We start from the raw sequence: 13,551 nt of genomic DNA on the forward strand, positions 1-13,551 counted from the left end.
TCTGTGATCAATTCGCGCTACGGTAGCATTTTTCGACAAGGCAGCAAAAATCGACAGAACACCGGCACACCCTGCCTGCCATAGAGCGTGAAAGATAGATTTATTTATACCCATTATCAGCTTGCCCAGGCTACCTGCCATCATCATCATAAATTCATAATATATACATTAAGGTTTTTTACTTTAAAAAACGAAATAAAATCATTCAGGGGCTTACCTAGTGACTCGATTAGGTACAAGTAAATGTCCGGGTAAGACACCTCTGGCCACTTGGTGGGGTTGTTACCCCAATTTGACGCTGGGAGAATAAAGGGACATGTTTTTAAATTGACCAAATTAAGTTTGTGTATGTAGGCCTATCTTTCAAGCTCTGTGGCAGGCAGGGTGGACATATAATTACTTGACATGTTTTAAGTTATTTACGCATGTCGGCTGTGTACGGACGTTGGTTTTTGCTGTTATTTTGTAGTCTATGGGGAGTCTACTTTGTTTTCCCCCAAAAGTGGGCGTGAACCTATTCAGAGACATTCTATGACGCAACGCCGGTTGTGCGAATAACTCGGTAACCGTGGGTAACTAAACTGTACGGTTTGACACAACTCATAGTATATACTGTCAAAACATAGAAACAGGTACAGAAACAATGTCATGGGTGTCGCTTTATTGTTTTAAATATGCATTTATTATAGGTTCTAGGTACAACTGCCTTTTCTATGAAGAATGATCACTTCCACTTGTGTCTGTGTTTAGGGGACAGCTGTATTCTGGTATAATCTCTTTCCCAGCGGAGAGGGCGATTACAGCACGAGGCATGCAGCTTGCCCAGTACTGGTGGGAAACAAGTGGGGTGAGTGTCTCAGACACCAGACTAGAGCCCGACCGATAAAGGATTTTGAAGGCCGATACCGATACAAATATTTTTGGGTTTTAAAATCCGATATCCCGATATATCGGCCGATATTTTTTTTTATTAACTATTGTTGGATTTCACACACGTGTAAAAGAAAAGCTAACTTTTCTGCACAAGATACGTTTGATACTTTTTCTCTATGTCTAAATGTTCACTCCTCGCAAGTCTAACTTACATTTTACAATGCGGGGACTGTAACTAGAGATATGCTAGTTATAAATACAGTAGTCATCACTTTATTTAGGCAGAAAAAGTTCATTGTGGTTTCCAAGCTCATTAATGTTAACGTTAGCGGCCTTCCACTGATGATAGTGGCATAAAGCTTTGTGGTTAGCTAGTCTATGATGAGCCATAATTTAGCAATAGATAACATCATACTGCAAATTGTAAAACATACATTTTCAATATAACAGGCCAAGGAGAGATGATTGAAGCGTGTTTCGTCTGTTTTTATTTTTTAAATATTCTTTTATCGGCCATTACAACTGCTGATACCGATATTTTGGAAAATGCCTAATATCGGCCAATAATATCGGCCGGCCGATATATCGGCCTGGCTCTACACCAGACTGATCTCATGAAATGGCGTATGTATGACACGCCAATTCGCATTTCCATTTTTGGCATGCTATCAACACACATAATCACTTTTCAGCGTGTTTAAGAACGCCGTTGACTTAACGTTACATTACTGTATATATAAATATATGACCTACCCCAACCCCGTCCCTAAACCTACCCGTCACTGGGGGTTAATAGCATTTATGAGTCTTCCCCTACCATCCTAGAAAAAAAAAATATCGCTCCCCACGTTTTGCTTTGTTTCGCTCGGACATTTAACGGCGTGTACATACACACGGAATCACTCGGACCATCATATTTCTTGCCAGTTATAATACTGAATTATTCTAGAAATGATTTTCTCTTTTAATTTTTTTTTTTATTAAATAACTTTTATTAACTAATCTTTTATTGTGTTAGGTTTGTTACAATCTTAAATGGTAATTTGTTACATTGACTTATTTTTCTAATCATTTATGCACTTGAGCAAAGTTAGTTAAGAATGTCAAATTAAACTATCTTAACTTTTTACCTTCTTCATGATGAGGATTTTATGCTGTATTAAATAAGCACATTTTAGTTGCTATAATCCATTTAAAAGTCTTGAAGTCGGTTATGTCAACCCTGTTACCATCATAATTATTCATTGTTAAAATACTGTATTATAATTTATGCACTTGAGCACATATCTATTAATGTCAGATTAACTGACCTTTATTTTACTAGTAATTCTTGCTGTTTTAAAATGTAAGCACATTGTAGTTGACACAATTTATAATTTAAAAGTCTTGAATTCCCTTAAATTCAGTTTTTTTTTTATATTTTATGCACCTGAGCAAATTATTAATAATATCAAACATCTACATTTTCATAAACTTTTCTAAACTCTCTTTTCTGAAGGCATGGTTATATACTTTAGTTGACAAATTTCATCCTTTAAATCTGTCATTGCTTATCCGTAGTGTCAAATAAATGGATCCACGAGAGAGGTCAGGAATTCAGGAGACCGTGCAGCCTGAAAGAGACAGATTGATCAAAGCCTTCACTCGTCTTCCTCATGCACTCCTCCTCCTGGATTCTGAACAGACTCTGACACACAGCAGGGAGGCCGTTCATGTCGACTGTGTTGGCAGCAACATACTTGTGTGAGCCAGCTTTTGGGTAACATTACCTCTGTTAGTGCCTTTTATCATTGGCTATGGCTTCAAAGGAAGCAGCTATTCCTGCAACACTCCATTACAACAGGCCTTTAGCTATTGAGCTGTACGATGGCATCAAATCAAAGCACTGAAGTGACAGCGCATCTCCAACTCTTCTTCTGACTGACAGACAGACCAAAGTGAGTGACACAGAATGCATGTTCGGCGCATTCACAGAATGTTCAGGAATGGTCTAATAAAAAGGATTTTCCCAAAGTGAATCTCTTTGCTTTATTTTGCGCGTTCCCTCTGCTTTATCATGAATCATACACAGTCTATTATTGGTTTACATATATGTACTTATGACATTTAAGTTGCAAACATTTCGAACACAATACTCATTGTTAGTCAAGCTCTTACATTAACTAATCTGTTATTACATGTTAATATTAGGCAAATCAAAGATGTTCTGAGTCTTGGCTTTGCATAACACAGTCTTACAGCCGCACATAATCAGCAAACTGTCAAACCCTTGTTTTTGTCCTCTGGTATCAGATACACTGGTAATTGAAAGAAAAATAACTAAAGCAAAATAACCATTTCATTTAAAATAGATTAAATATTATTTGCCCCTTGTGTGGATTTAGTTGGAAAACATTTAGATTTTGGTTTTTTTTAACCCTGTAAAGCCTAAAGTTTATTAACTTTAAACAAAAAAAAAAAGTCTTTTTTGGCTCACATAGTTTGAAGTAGTGAGAATAGCTCATACTCAATTTTATTTAGATCCCCAAAAATCTTGCAGTTGCAGTTTCTGATATTTGAGGAGTAGGGAGCATTTTTAGAATTATGGTAAAGTGCCTTTTTACTTGCACAAGAAAGCATGTAGTAGATTGTGCACATATTTATTTCAGCAAAGTTTTGAACATTTTGATAATTTTGAGACAATTTAGAGAAATGTGCATACCAAATATGATAGGCAAATAAGCTTTATAGGGTTAAATATGTGTACATGTTTTAGTTCTTACATTAAACTTTGGTAATCTTCCTGGCAACAATGGCTTTTTGATTTGATTTTTGAAAATAACAAACATACTTTTTATACGGATTTTTACTTTCTGCATTCACTATGGAAATATACTGTGGTGTAATTTGCATATATCTTTGGAATTCATTTTTTATACAAGAAAAAAATAAAATGTAAATTAAAATGGAGTCTTTTTAAATTCAAAACGACATAACTGTCTAAATGATGACAGTAAGTAAATATAATAGAAAAGAAACAAAAATAACAAGAATGAAGCCTGAAAAAAACCTGTGGTTTATGGAGTTGGCATTTTGTAATCTGGTTCATGAGAGCCCTCGCGGACCCGTCCGAAGCAGCCCAGTAACAGATCCACAGCAGTGTTTACTGTTGATGTGATTTCATCCTCTGTTTTGCCCTGCTTCGGGTTCACTTCCACGATGTCTACAGCAGAGAGAAGCCCTGGAGGAAAGTCAAGAAGAAAGTCAACAGGCCAATGTAAACGTATCAAGAATGATCATGGTAATGAAATTGCTTAGCAAAAGGCAAACACAGAAACATTGTAATTAGTGGGTCATTTGTCTTTTTAATAGCTAATGCTGATATCTAGAATATATGGAATAATGTAGATTGATTATAATTCATTAAATTAAATTAACTATTATTTTCACTGTTCTACTCTTGGTATGTTTTGAAGCTGAGTTTTTGATTAATAAACTTGAAAAGCCCAAAAGCCTGCCATTTATCAGCCTGGAAGTTACACAAGTCTCTTTGTGGCAAGCGGGGCAGAGAGCCGCGGGTACGGAGCAAGGCCGATGGTGCGAGTGCTAATGAGCATCACCTGTGCGCCAAACCAGTCTCTAGTCCCACGGAGGAGCTCCAGAAGTTTTTTTTTTTTTTTTAAATCAAACAAGCAAGCCTAACTAGGTAAGAAAAATAAATGCAAATGTGATGCATCACATTACTTTCCACAAAAAGTCTCTTTGTGGCACCTTTTAGGGAGTAATGCAAACACATTGCAATTAAAAGTAACTTTCCCCAACACGGTTTATTAATTAGTTCCCTACCGACATATCCTCGTGTTCTCACCTGTTTGAGAGATGTGCTCAGTGATGTAAATCCCCTCTCTATAGGTCAGTCCTCCCGCTACAGGTGTGCCTGTTGCAGGGGACACTGATGGGTCCAAAGCATCAATGTCAAAACTCAGGTGGATAGGCTTTTTCACCCTGATCCAGAAAACAGTAATGTTTCCACAATAAATATTTACTCTTGAGATATTTCGAATAATTACAAAAAAAGAAGGAACGATTCCAAAAGTAACACACTTACTTTGAGAACATGTGATCACATGTCTGCTCCATAACTTTTGCTATTCCAAGTCGATCAACTTCTGTCATGGAGAACGTTTTGATTCCAAGGTACTTCAGGATATAACTGTTATGTAAAGTATGAGTTGGATGAGTTGGACCTTATAATTAACACTGATATAGTGATAAAATGCTCTCTGTTTTACATAAAGTCCCCCTGTAGTCAAATCCCTTAAAACTCATCTTTGATCACCAAAATTACATTTTTAAACGTTTTTTCCTTGAAAAAAATATTCATGCCTTAAAACAGTTTGAATGTAACTCTACATATATGCGATTCAATGAATATGCAAATTAGCCCCGCCTCCACTCACTGACACCAGCTCAAAGATCCAGTAGTTGACGATCACTCGTTGACCTGATTGGTTACAAGGTAGTTTGTGACGTAAGAAACACCAAACCGTGTTTTTGCGACTGTCTTTGGTTCACCTCAATTTTACTCAGCAATGGTAAATTTGCATGGTCTGTCTTAAAGCATATTTAAAACACCAAATAGATATATAAATAACATTAAAAGGGGGACTTTAATTTCTGTATTATTTTGCACTTTTAATAACATTATAATCTACAAACGTACTGTTCTTCTGGATCCACATCTCGGAGTCCAATGTAGACAATGTCCTTAGCTGCTACACAAGGCTTTAACCATGAGAAATTTGGAATTATGGGAATCTGAGAAAGATTAGAAAAAAGTAAATGTTATCAATGTTTCAAATGTTAAACATGCCATCTCAAGTAAAGTTAAAAGACTGGAAACTTTTTTTAAAGTTGCATAATGCAATTTATTTTTTCTTTTTCTTTTTCCGTAATACAGTAAATATGATAATGAGAAAAATTAAGAGAATCATGAATTAGAAAAAACTCAGCAGTAAAATGTTACATTCTGTTAATGGGAATTTAAGGAGAATTTCTTAAATGTTCATAAAAAAATGTCTAATTAAAAAAAAGAATCATTATGCTTCTAAAAACAAATAGGGTTCATTTTCCTTTTTATTTCTGGCTAAAATGTGACATATGGTTTCATTTTTGTGAGATTCACCAATTCTCTCGTTTTATGAAATAAAATAAAAAATCTATAAAGTACGTTGTTAGTGTTTATTGTTCGACTTCTTATCATCCATGTGGGGAAGAAGGATATTCACAAAGAGTAATCAGAACTCCTAAGAGGGATTTCAATGAACTTTTTGAAACACTTAGAAGACTACAAGTTGGTGGACCAATCCTAGCAAGAGGAGCAAAAAAGGTTTTCACGGTTGCTTAGGCTCAACAAGCAAAAACAAAAACCTGCAATATAAAAGGAAAAACCTGCAAAATAAAAGGAATGAACTTCACTGACAACTTCAATCTTTGCTGGAGTCAGAGGCAACTGTTTTGATAGGATGGCCTCCACCCAAACAAACTTGTTTCAAGAGTGCTAAAGGACAATATCTACTACTCCATCATCCTTCTGCAATTTGTGCCAATGCACTCAACCTGAATGGCACATACACACCTGGACAGAGTATGAATGACCACAGGACCTGAATGGACATGCTTTTAACAAAGACAATGATAACACCATGCAGCCACAACAACCTCTGCTCACAGACACAATCTCAGCTGAGCCCTGCCCACAGATCTCACCACAGACAGACTGTGGCGGATTAGACCGGCTCCAAGATTCAGCACCAAAGGATGGCTTTCTGGAAAACAGCCAGGACAACATATTAAAGCCTCCAGTAACAGCATAGCAACAGCCCCTATCACCAGACACGTTATCCCTCTCTCCAGCATCTCCACTTCTTTGCTTCTCAGAGAAAATGGAACAACTGGTGTACGCTGGAACCAAACTATCCCACTTTATTGCTGCGAGGCAACCCCTGCAACTACCAAAGCCTGCGGGCCCAGCTCGCCTTCCACATCCTCCTATGACTGCTCATCGGCCTCTGTCACAACACCAGGGCCCACACCCTTCACCAAAAACAACTTAAAACAGCTCTCAGTGATATGTGTCGGGTCCCCACTATGAAAACAGTAACTGTCTCAAATGTTTCTTGAAGGTTAAGAGTATAATTGATGATACTGCTCCTGTACAAGTCAGGAGGAAGAGTGGCAGACAAAAAGTACCCTGGCGAAACTCAACAGCAGTGCAAAATATGAAAATACAATGCAGAAAAGCAGAGCACATGTGGCAGAAGACAAGTTTTGTATATATATATATATTAGGGCTGTGCAAAAGTTAATTGCGATTAATCGCATCCAAAATAAAAGTCTGTGTTTACATAATATATTTGTGTGTGCTGTATATAATTATTTTGTATATATAAATACCTATGCATGCATGTATATATTTAAGAATTATTTGCGCTTAAATTCTGTATATATTTATAAATACATAATCTATATTAGATAAATATAAATATTTTAGATATGAATAACACATTTTCTTAAATATATACATGCATGTGTGTGTATTTATATATACAAAATAATTATATACAGCACACACAAATATATTATGTAAACACAGACTTTTATTTTGAATGCGAGTAATCGCAATTAATTTTTGCACAGCCCTAATATATATATATACATATATATGAAGAGTTCAGATGCAAAAGCCTCTAAATGCCATTTGAAATTTTCATCTTTAATGATGATTTTTATCAAACTTGTATATTTAAGTTCAGTAATTTCACTTAAATAACAATTAATAGGTAATTATCATTGCCATTTAAGTGAAATTACTGAACTTAAATATACAAGTTTGATAAAAATCATCATTAAAGAAGAAAATTTCAAATGGCATTTAGAGGCTTTTGCATCTGAACTCTTCATATATATATATATATATATATATATATATATATATATATATACTGTATATATACACACACACACACACACATCTATTAAGACAGCATTCATGCTTTCAATATGGAACACGGCAAAGCTAGACAGACCTTCTCAAATATTATACTCAGCAAACTAAACAACAGATGCACTATTTTTGCCACAGTTGAGAGACTAACAAACTCCCCAAGTCACATTCCCAGACAAATGCTCTCAGAAAGCAAGTGCAGTGAGTTTGCTTCCTTCTCTGAGAAAATCAATAATGGGAAAAAGGTGATCAGCACATCCTTGGGTCAGACAGATCAGACAAACAACCTAAGAAAGTGTCTGATTTTGAAGAAATTACTGGTAAAATTTTGGAAGAAACCGTACAGCACCTTAAAACATCAACCTGCACACTTGGCACACTTCCCAAACTTTCTTCAAATGTGTGTTTAACTGTTTAGAAGCAGATATCCTAGAAGTGGTAATTGCCTCACTTCTCTTTGGGACTTTTCTACACTCCCTGAAAAAGAGCAATCTGGATTAAACCATATTAAGCAACTATAGACCAATCTCAAATCTTCCTTTCACAGGCAAGATAATTGAAAAAGTTGTTTTCAAAAATACTGACACCAGCCATGGCCCATGGCCAGGAGATTAAGATGTTACTAGAGTTGACTGTGTAACATATCACACAAACTTTAACACAAGTTGCTGAAATGATTAAAGACCTTAGAGTGCAGTTCATGGATGAGGTAAGACAGCGGTTGTCCGTGAATGTTTCCCGTTGGCGTGGTCAAAGGTGTGTTGATGTCTGCATGTGCGTCCACCCATAAAACACTCAACTCATGTCTTGAGGCGGCATGACCGGCGATCGAACCAATCGCCAAGCTGAAAGAAACAGAAAACATATTGTTGAAAATGAATATGCATAATGATTCAATATTGATTTGGTGCTTGCAAATGTCACGATCACCTGTGATCTCCTCCCAGCATCACACAAGTGTTGCCATCGCTTTTGACCTTCTGCACGGCTCCAGAGAGCAGCTCGTTGGCTCGGCCGACTGCTCTCGGAGACTTCAGCCTGCCTATGGGCTCATCATTGGGAACTTCTTCAAATGTCAGATTGCCATAATCCTTCACTACACAACCTGAGGAGGGACAGAGGGCTTCAAACAAAGTAGCTTTTAAAAGGAATAGTTCACCCCAACATAAAAAACGGTGTGATTTTGAACACGGAACACTATAGAAAAATTGTATTGATCACTCTTTTCCAAATAATTAAAGTCTATAGAAAGAAATCTACAGAAATCTTATCTCTATATTTCATGCATGACTGACAATAGATGGAAAATGTATATGCAACTGAAATACATAAATCGTATTAACATATTAACAAATATATATCTATATATATACTATACACATTATACATTGTGTACATTGACTTATGGAGTTTCAAAAACGTGCTTATTAAAATACTAAATGAATGATTAAAAAAAATCTTGAAATTAGTTTCTAAATAAATTACTGATTTGACTTTTTCAAAATGTAGAGTTTACTGTTCTACCATCAACTCAAGTTTCGAAGTAACATTATTAAACATTACTAGTTTGTTTGAGTTAAGATCATGTGCACATATATGCTTCACTCTTAGAACCCAATTCTCAATATTGAATACACAGAGAAAGGGGAGAGGAACAATGTCAGTGTTACTGCACCTATGATGAGATCACATCTTCTTAGGTAAATAAATAAAGATAATGCCAAATAAATAAACACATGGCATCAGTGCCTTCGGCTATTTGTTTAAAGTTTAACAAAGTAAAACATTTGTGCAATCAAAGAGCTATAAACTCAAAAAACAACCAAAAATTGGGTCAAATATGGACAAACCCAACCGTTGGGTAAAAGTTTTAATTTTTAAACAACCCAGCATTTTTTAGTGTATAGGGTCCAGAAGAAATAATGGATTTAAAGCACTTTTTACAGATGAATATTGACTATACGCAGCCTAAAATCGTATAGGTATAGGTACTGTGTATCTAACAAATAAAATGTAACCATTTCAACATTAAGATTTAGGTTAAAGTTTAAAAAAATTGCATATAAGTAGTCTAGTTTTTTTTAGAGAATAGATGGTCACAATTAAAAAAAAAAAATCAAATAAATTAATTTTAATCACAGTTGACCCAAAATGTCATGCAGTCTCTTTATTTACACTCAGCATATTTAATATGAATGTACAAGCATATTGAACTGCACTTTTAATAATTAAACAAGAAAGAAAAAAGTGTTGTTTCAAATATTTTCGATGCATACTGTACTGAAAGATTGCTATCTAGTGTAAATATCAGAAGGTGTAGTGGTAGTGGCACCTTGCCCTTTAAGTTTCTGCACCAATCCAGCAGCTCGAATGAGGTCTGCTCCTCTCTGCACACCGTCCCTCTGCTGCAATAACAGGCAATAACATGAGCACTAGACCGGCACTATACTGCACCATGCGTGCATTTACATGCAAACATATCATTTTTCATTCGTGAATATTATTATATTAAACGAGAAAAGGACTTTGGGCCTTTATATCTCACCTGTCCTTTAGAGAATGGCGCACCTATTATCCCCACACTGTGCTGATGATGGAGGTCTCTTCTGAATATGTGAAAAGCGGCTCTTAATCCGCCCAAACGCTTCATCATTACTGTAACGGTGTCTCCAGCAACCGTCTGGAATAAAGCGGCTCAAATCAAAGCAGATTACAGGACGAGTGACGACACACTGGCCGCTGCCAGTCATTGGGCTGCTCGCGCTCTTCCATTAACCTTTTTTCTCCTGTTGTGGACAAAAAAAGTAAATGGATGAACTCGTTTGAGAAGTTGCAGTCGCCTAATTTGCATATAAAGCGGTTCGTTTACAAATGAAGCGATTGTGAAAACATTAACTTTTCTATTAAGGATTAAGGAAATACACGTTATATAATATTATTTACATTATAAGTCCTCTCCATCTTATTATCATCAAGGGTTATTATTTTATCAAGCAATTTGAAGCTGTATGAAATATATAGGGGTAAATTAAGGGTGATTGGGACACTTTTTTCCATTGAGATGACTTGGAAAAAGTGTACTTTTATTTTAAGTGTAAAGTTTATTTTGGCTCAAATGATCTAAAAATTTTTATATTAAGTATTATTATTGTTAACTAATAATTTAGAATTAAGTACATTTTTAAAAGATATTTCATTTAATAAACATTTTTGCATAGCTGAATTAACTTTTAAACGTTATTTTCCAAATTCATAGGGGAAAACACAGAATATTGTAAACATATATGCGTCACATAACAATATTGTTTAAAATTAGTTCATGTAATAAACTGTTACAACACCTCAGATACATTTACATATCTCATCTGTAGATTTAATCTTAAAAAAAATACTATTTATTTTACAGTCCTGTTCCAACTGTACATAATAGGTAACAATAACTGGGTTATAACGGTAACACTTTATATAACCAAGTATTCGGTATCGAGCGCTTAAGTTTTCGGATGGGTTGAGGGTTACACTTTATTATAAGGCATCATTGTTACAGTGCAATTATACATTTAAGTTGAATAATATTAATTAGCATGTACTTCCTCTGGGGATATAATAGGATTAGGCTGAGTTGCATGTCTGTATGCATAATTTACTGTTATTACTAGTACATGTAATGTATGTAAATACATTAAACTAAAAGCAAGTAGTACACTGTACAGCAACCCCACAGCATATAGATTACATTCAGATGTTATGATGCAATCTTTAACTTTGAAAAAGCTAAAGTAACCGTAACTCTCTCTTCTAGTCTATTCGAATGCCAATGGCCTCAGGCATAATAATATACCGGTTATTGTGCCTGTGGTCCATTGCCTTTGAATAAACTATGAAAAAGCAAGACATGAAAAGCAACCGCAACTCTTCTCATCTATTGCATCATAGTAAATAATAGACAAAGCATATAACTGATATAATTAAAAGTCAAGGCTGATGCAATGACATCGATATCATTAGTTGCATTTGAATCATATTGGCCAGGAATTTGAAGTCATGGTTTATTTTTTAGTTTTACAATAACATGCAGAATCATTATGTAAGTATATGAGGCACATTAAATTCACAGGTGCTCCAGAAAGACAGAACCACAGTGAACAGGCAGCTTTTATCTGAAAATGTATGCATGGTAGAGATATCAAATATGTAACCCATTAAAACCGTATGGTTCAACCTGAACTTTCATTGAACCCATGTTTTTTCCCCCACTTTAATCAAACACAAAAGCATAATTTCCCAGGCTCATCTTTTTATGATATTCAAATTTTAGATAAAGATCAATTTGCATTACAAAATGCCATAAAACCATTCTTTTAAAAAACATTAACGTCATTTTTTTGTATAACCTTAGAAAGAAATGTGGTATCCAGTGATTTATGGCTTGCAAAAAGCCACACATTTTACATTGACCTGTGCCCCTAACTGCCCATGCAGAAGTCAAAGGTAGGACAGGCCAAGCCGCCAGAGCGGTGATAAAGTGTGCAGTGGAACCAGAGGGCAGACTGACCCATGTTCTAGCAGCACAGGTCATCAGTAAATATTATGCAAGAATAATGAACACACACTCAGAGGGTGTGAGAAGCGCCTGTGATGGTGTGAAAGTCGTGGGACTCTAAAAGTAGCTCTGCAGTGATTCTCCGAGGACAGACTCCATTTCATGAATAACCTTCTGCACCTGGTGCTCAACTTCCTCACATTCATCTGCAAAACAAGGAGGAATAAATACATTCTGACTGTTAAATCTTAAGTGTTCTTATAACAACTCAAGGCAGTAACAGAGAACACTAATGGCTCGTTTCCACTGAGGGGTACGGTACGGTACGGGTCGGTACACCATGATCAGGCTTGCGTTTCCACCGCCAACAGTACCCTTACTTGATAGTAGTGTTGTCACAGTCCAAAATTTTAGTATTCGGTACCAATACCAGTAAAAATTCACGGTTCTCGGTACCAATTTCGGTACCAAAGCTTAGTTTAAATTTACATATATTTAAGTGTTTATCACGGTTACAAGTATGGGAACTGTACATTTGTATTATAAACACTTTAGAAAAAGATTAGATAAAATGACCTAAAATAAACAATAGTATACACCAACACATTTTTAAAGTTGTTTGTAAAGTTTGAATCCATTAACATGTATTTAATGCACAATGAATGAAGTGAACAAACATGAACAATCAAGTGTTTGTATTAAATAACATTTACAAACATTAATTAATGTTGTAAAAATATATTGTTCACTCAATGTGTTGATGTGAACTAAGTAATGTTGATGAATGGTTGGTAGCTATCTTATTGTAGCGTTACCAAACTATACAGGAGATAAAACATGTTTTATTTGACTTGACTGTACTTTTATTTAATCTAAAACTGCATTCATATTTAATTTTAAAAAGGCTTTTTAAACCTGCTGAGTTATAAAGACAAGAATACGCCTAGAACTGGCACTGACATTAAATAACATAAATAGGGATGCATCGATACTACTACCAGTACTCTGGTGTTGGTTAGATACTACTGTGCTCATATACTCGTAAAACTACCCCGAAAGCACTTTAGAGGCCGTTCACATATCGCGCGTGTTTTATATTATATTTTTGCGCGTGCTTATTCTTTCCAAAGCGCTTGCTCACACGCGGCGT

General features: G+C 35.5%; 3 protein-coding genes across 5 annotated transcripts in view; 1 reads left to right on the forward strand and 2 right to left on the reverse strand.

Moving 5' to 3' along the window:
- Nucleotides 1-2,891, forward strand: part of p4ha1a (prolyl 4-hydroxylase, alpha polypeptide I a) — a 31,151-nt gene extending 28,260 nt beyond the window's left edge. For all 3 annotated transcript variants that reach the window (XM_089121821.1, XM_039655589.2, XM_039655590.2), the window contains 2 exons: nucleotides 751-847; nucleotides 2,434-2,891. In XM_089121821.1, the coding sequence (XP_088977947.1) occupies nucleotides 751-847; nucleotides 2,434-2,504 (168 nt within the window). In that variant the 3' untranslated portion in view covers nucleotides 2,505-2,891. The remainder of the gene's footprint in view (nucleotides 1-750; nucleotides 848-2,433) is intronic.
- On the reverse strand, nucleotides 2,877-10,752 carry arg1 (arginase 1). The gene is made up of 8 exons (XM_039655591.2): nucleotides 10,404-10,752; nucleotides 10,191-10,263; nucleotides 8,789-8,963; nucleotides 8,544-8,703; nucleotides 5,576-5,670; nucleotides 4,961-5,065; nucleotides 4,721-4,857; nucleotides 2,877-4,093 (listed from the first exon to the last, which is right to left on the reverse strand). The coding sequence occupies exons 1-8, from the start codon at nucleotides 10,509-10,511 to the stop codon at nucleotides 3,930-3,932; spliced, it is 1,017 nt and encodes a 338-aa protein (XP_039511525.2). The 5' UTR covers nucleotides 10,512-10,752; the 3' UTR covers nucleotides 2,877-3,929.
- Nucleotides 10,753-11,882: 1,130 nt separating this feature from the next.
- heatr1 (HEAT repeat containing 1) overlaps nucleotides 11,883-13,551 on the reverse strand; it is a 43,526-nt gene continuing 41,857 nt past the window's right edge. The window contains exon 45 of the mRNA XM_089121820.1: nucleotides 11,883-12,607. Within this exon, the coding sequence (XP_088977946.1) occupies nucleotides 12,519-12,607 (89 nt within the window). The 3' untranslated portion in view covers nucleotides 11,883-12,518. The remainder of the gene's footprint in view (nucleotides 12,608-13,551) is intronic.

The sequence above is a fragment of the Pimephales promelas genome, chromosome 17 (assembly GCF_988280905.1).
Source record: "Pimephales promelas chromosome 17, fPimPro1.hap1.1, whole genome shotgun sequence".
NCBI lineage: Eukaryota > Metazoa > Chordata > Actinopteri > Cypriniformes > Leuciscidae > Pimephales > Pimephales promelas.

Bases quoted from the DNA above. Each gene is read 5' to 3' on its own strand.
- arg1 (XM_039655591.2), bottom strand. From the start codon at position 10,511: ATGATGAAGCGTTTGGGCGGATTAAGAGCCGCTTTTCACATATTCAGA. The intron at 8,964-10,190 runs GTGCCACTACCA...GTCCCTCCTCAG, and splicing joins GCAGAAACTTAAAGGGCAAG to GTTGTGTAGTGAAGGATTAT. The intron at 5,066-5,575 runs GTACGTTTGTAG...TTTACATAACAG, and splicing joins GATGTGGATCCAGAAGAACA to TTATATCCTGAAGTACCTTG.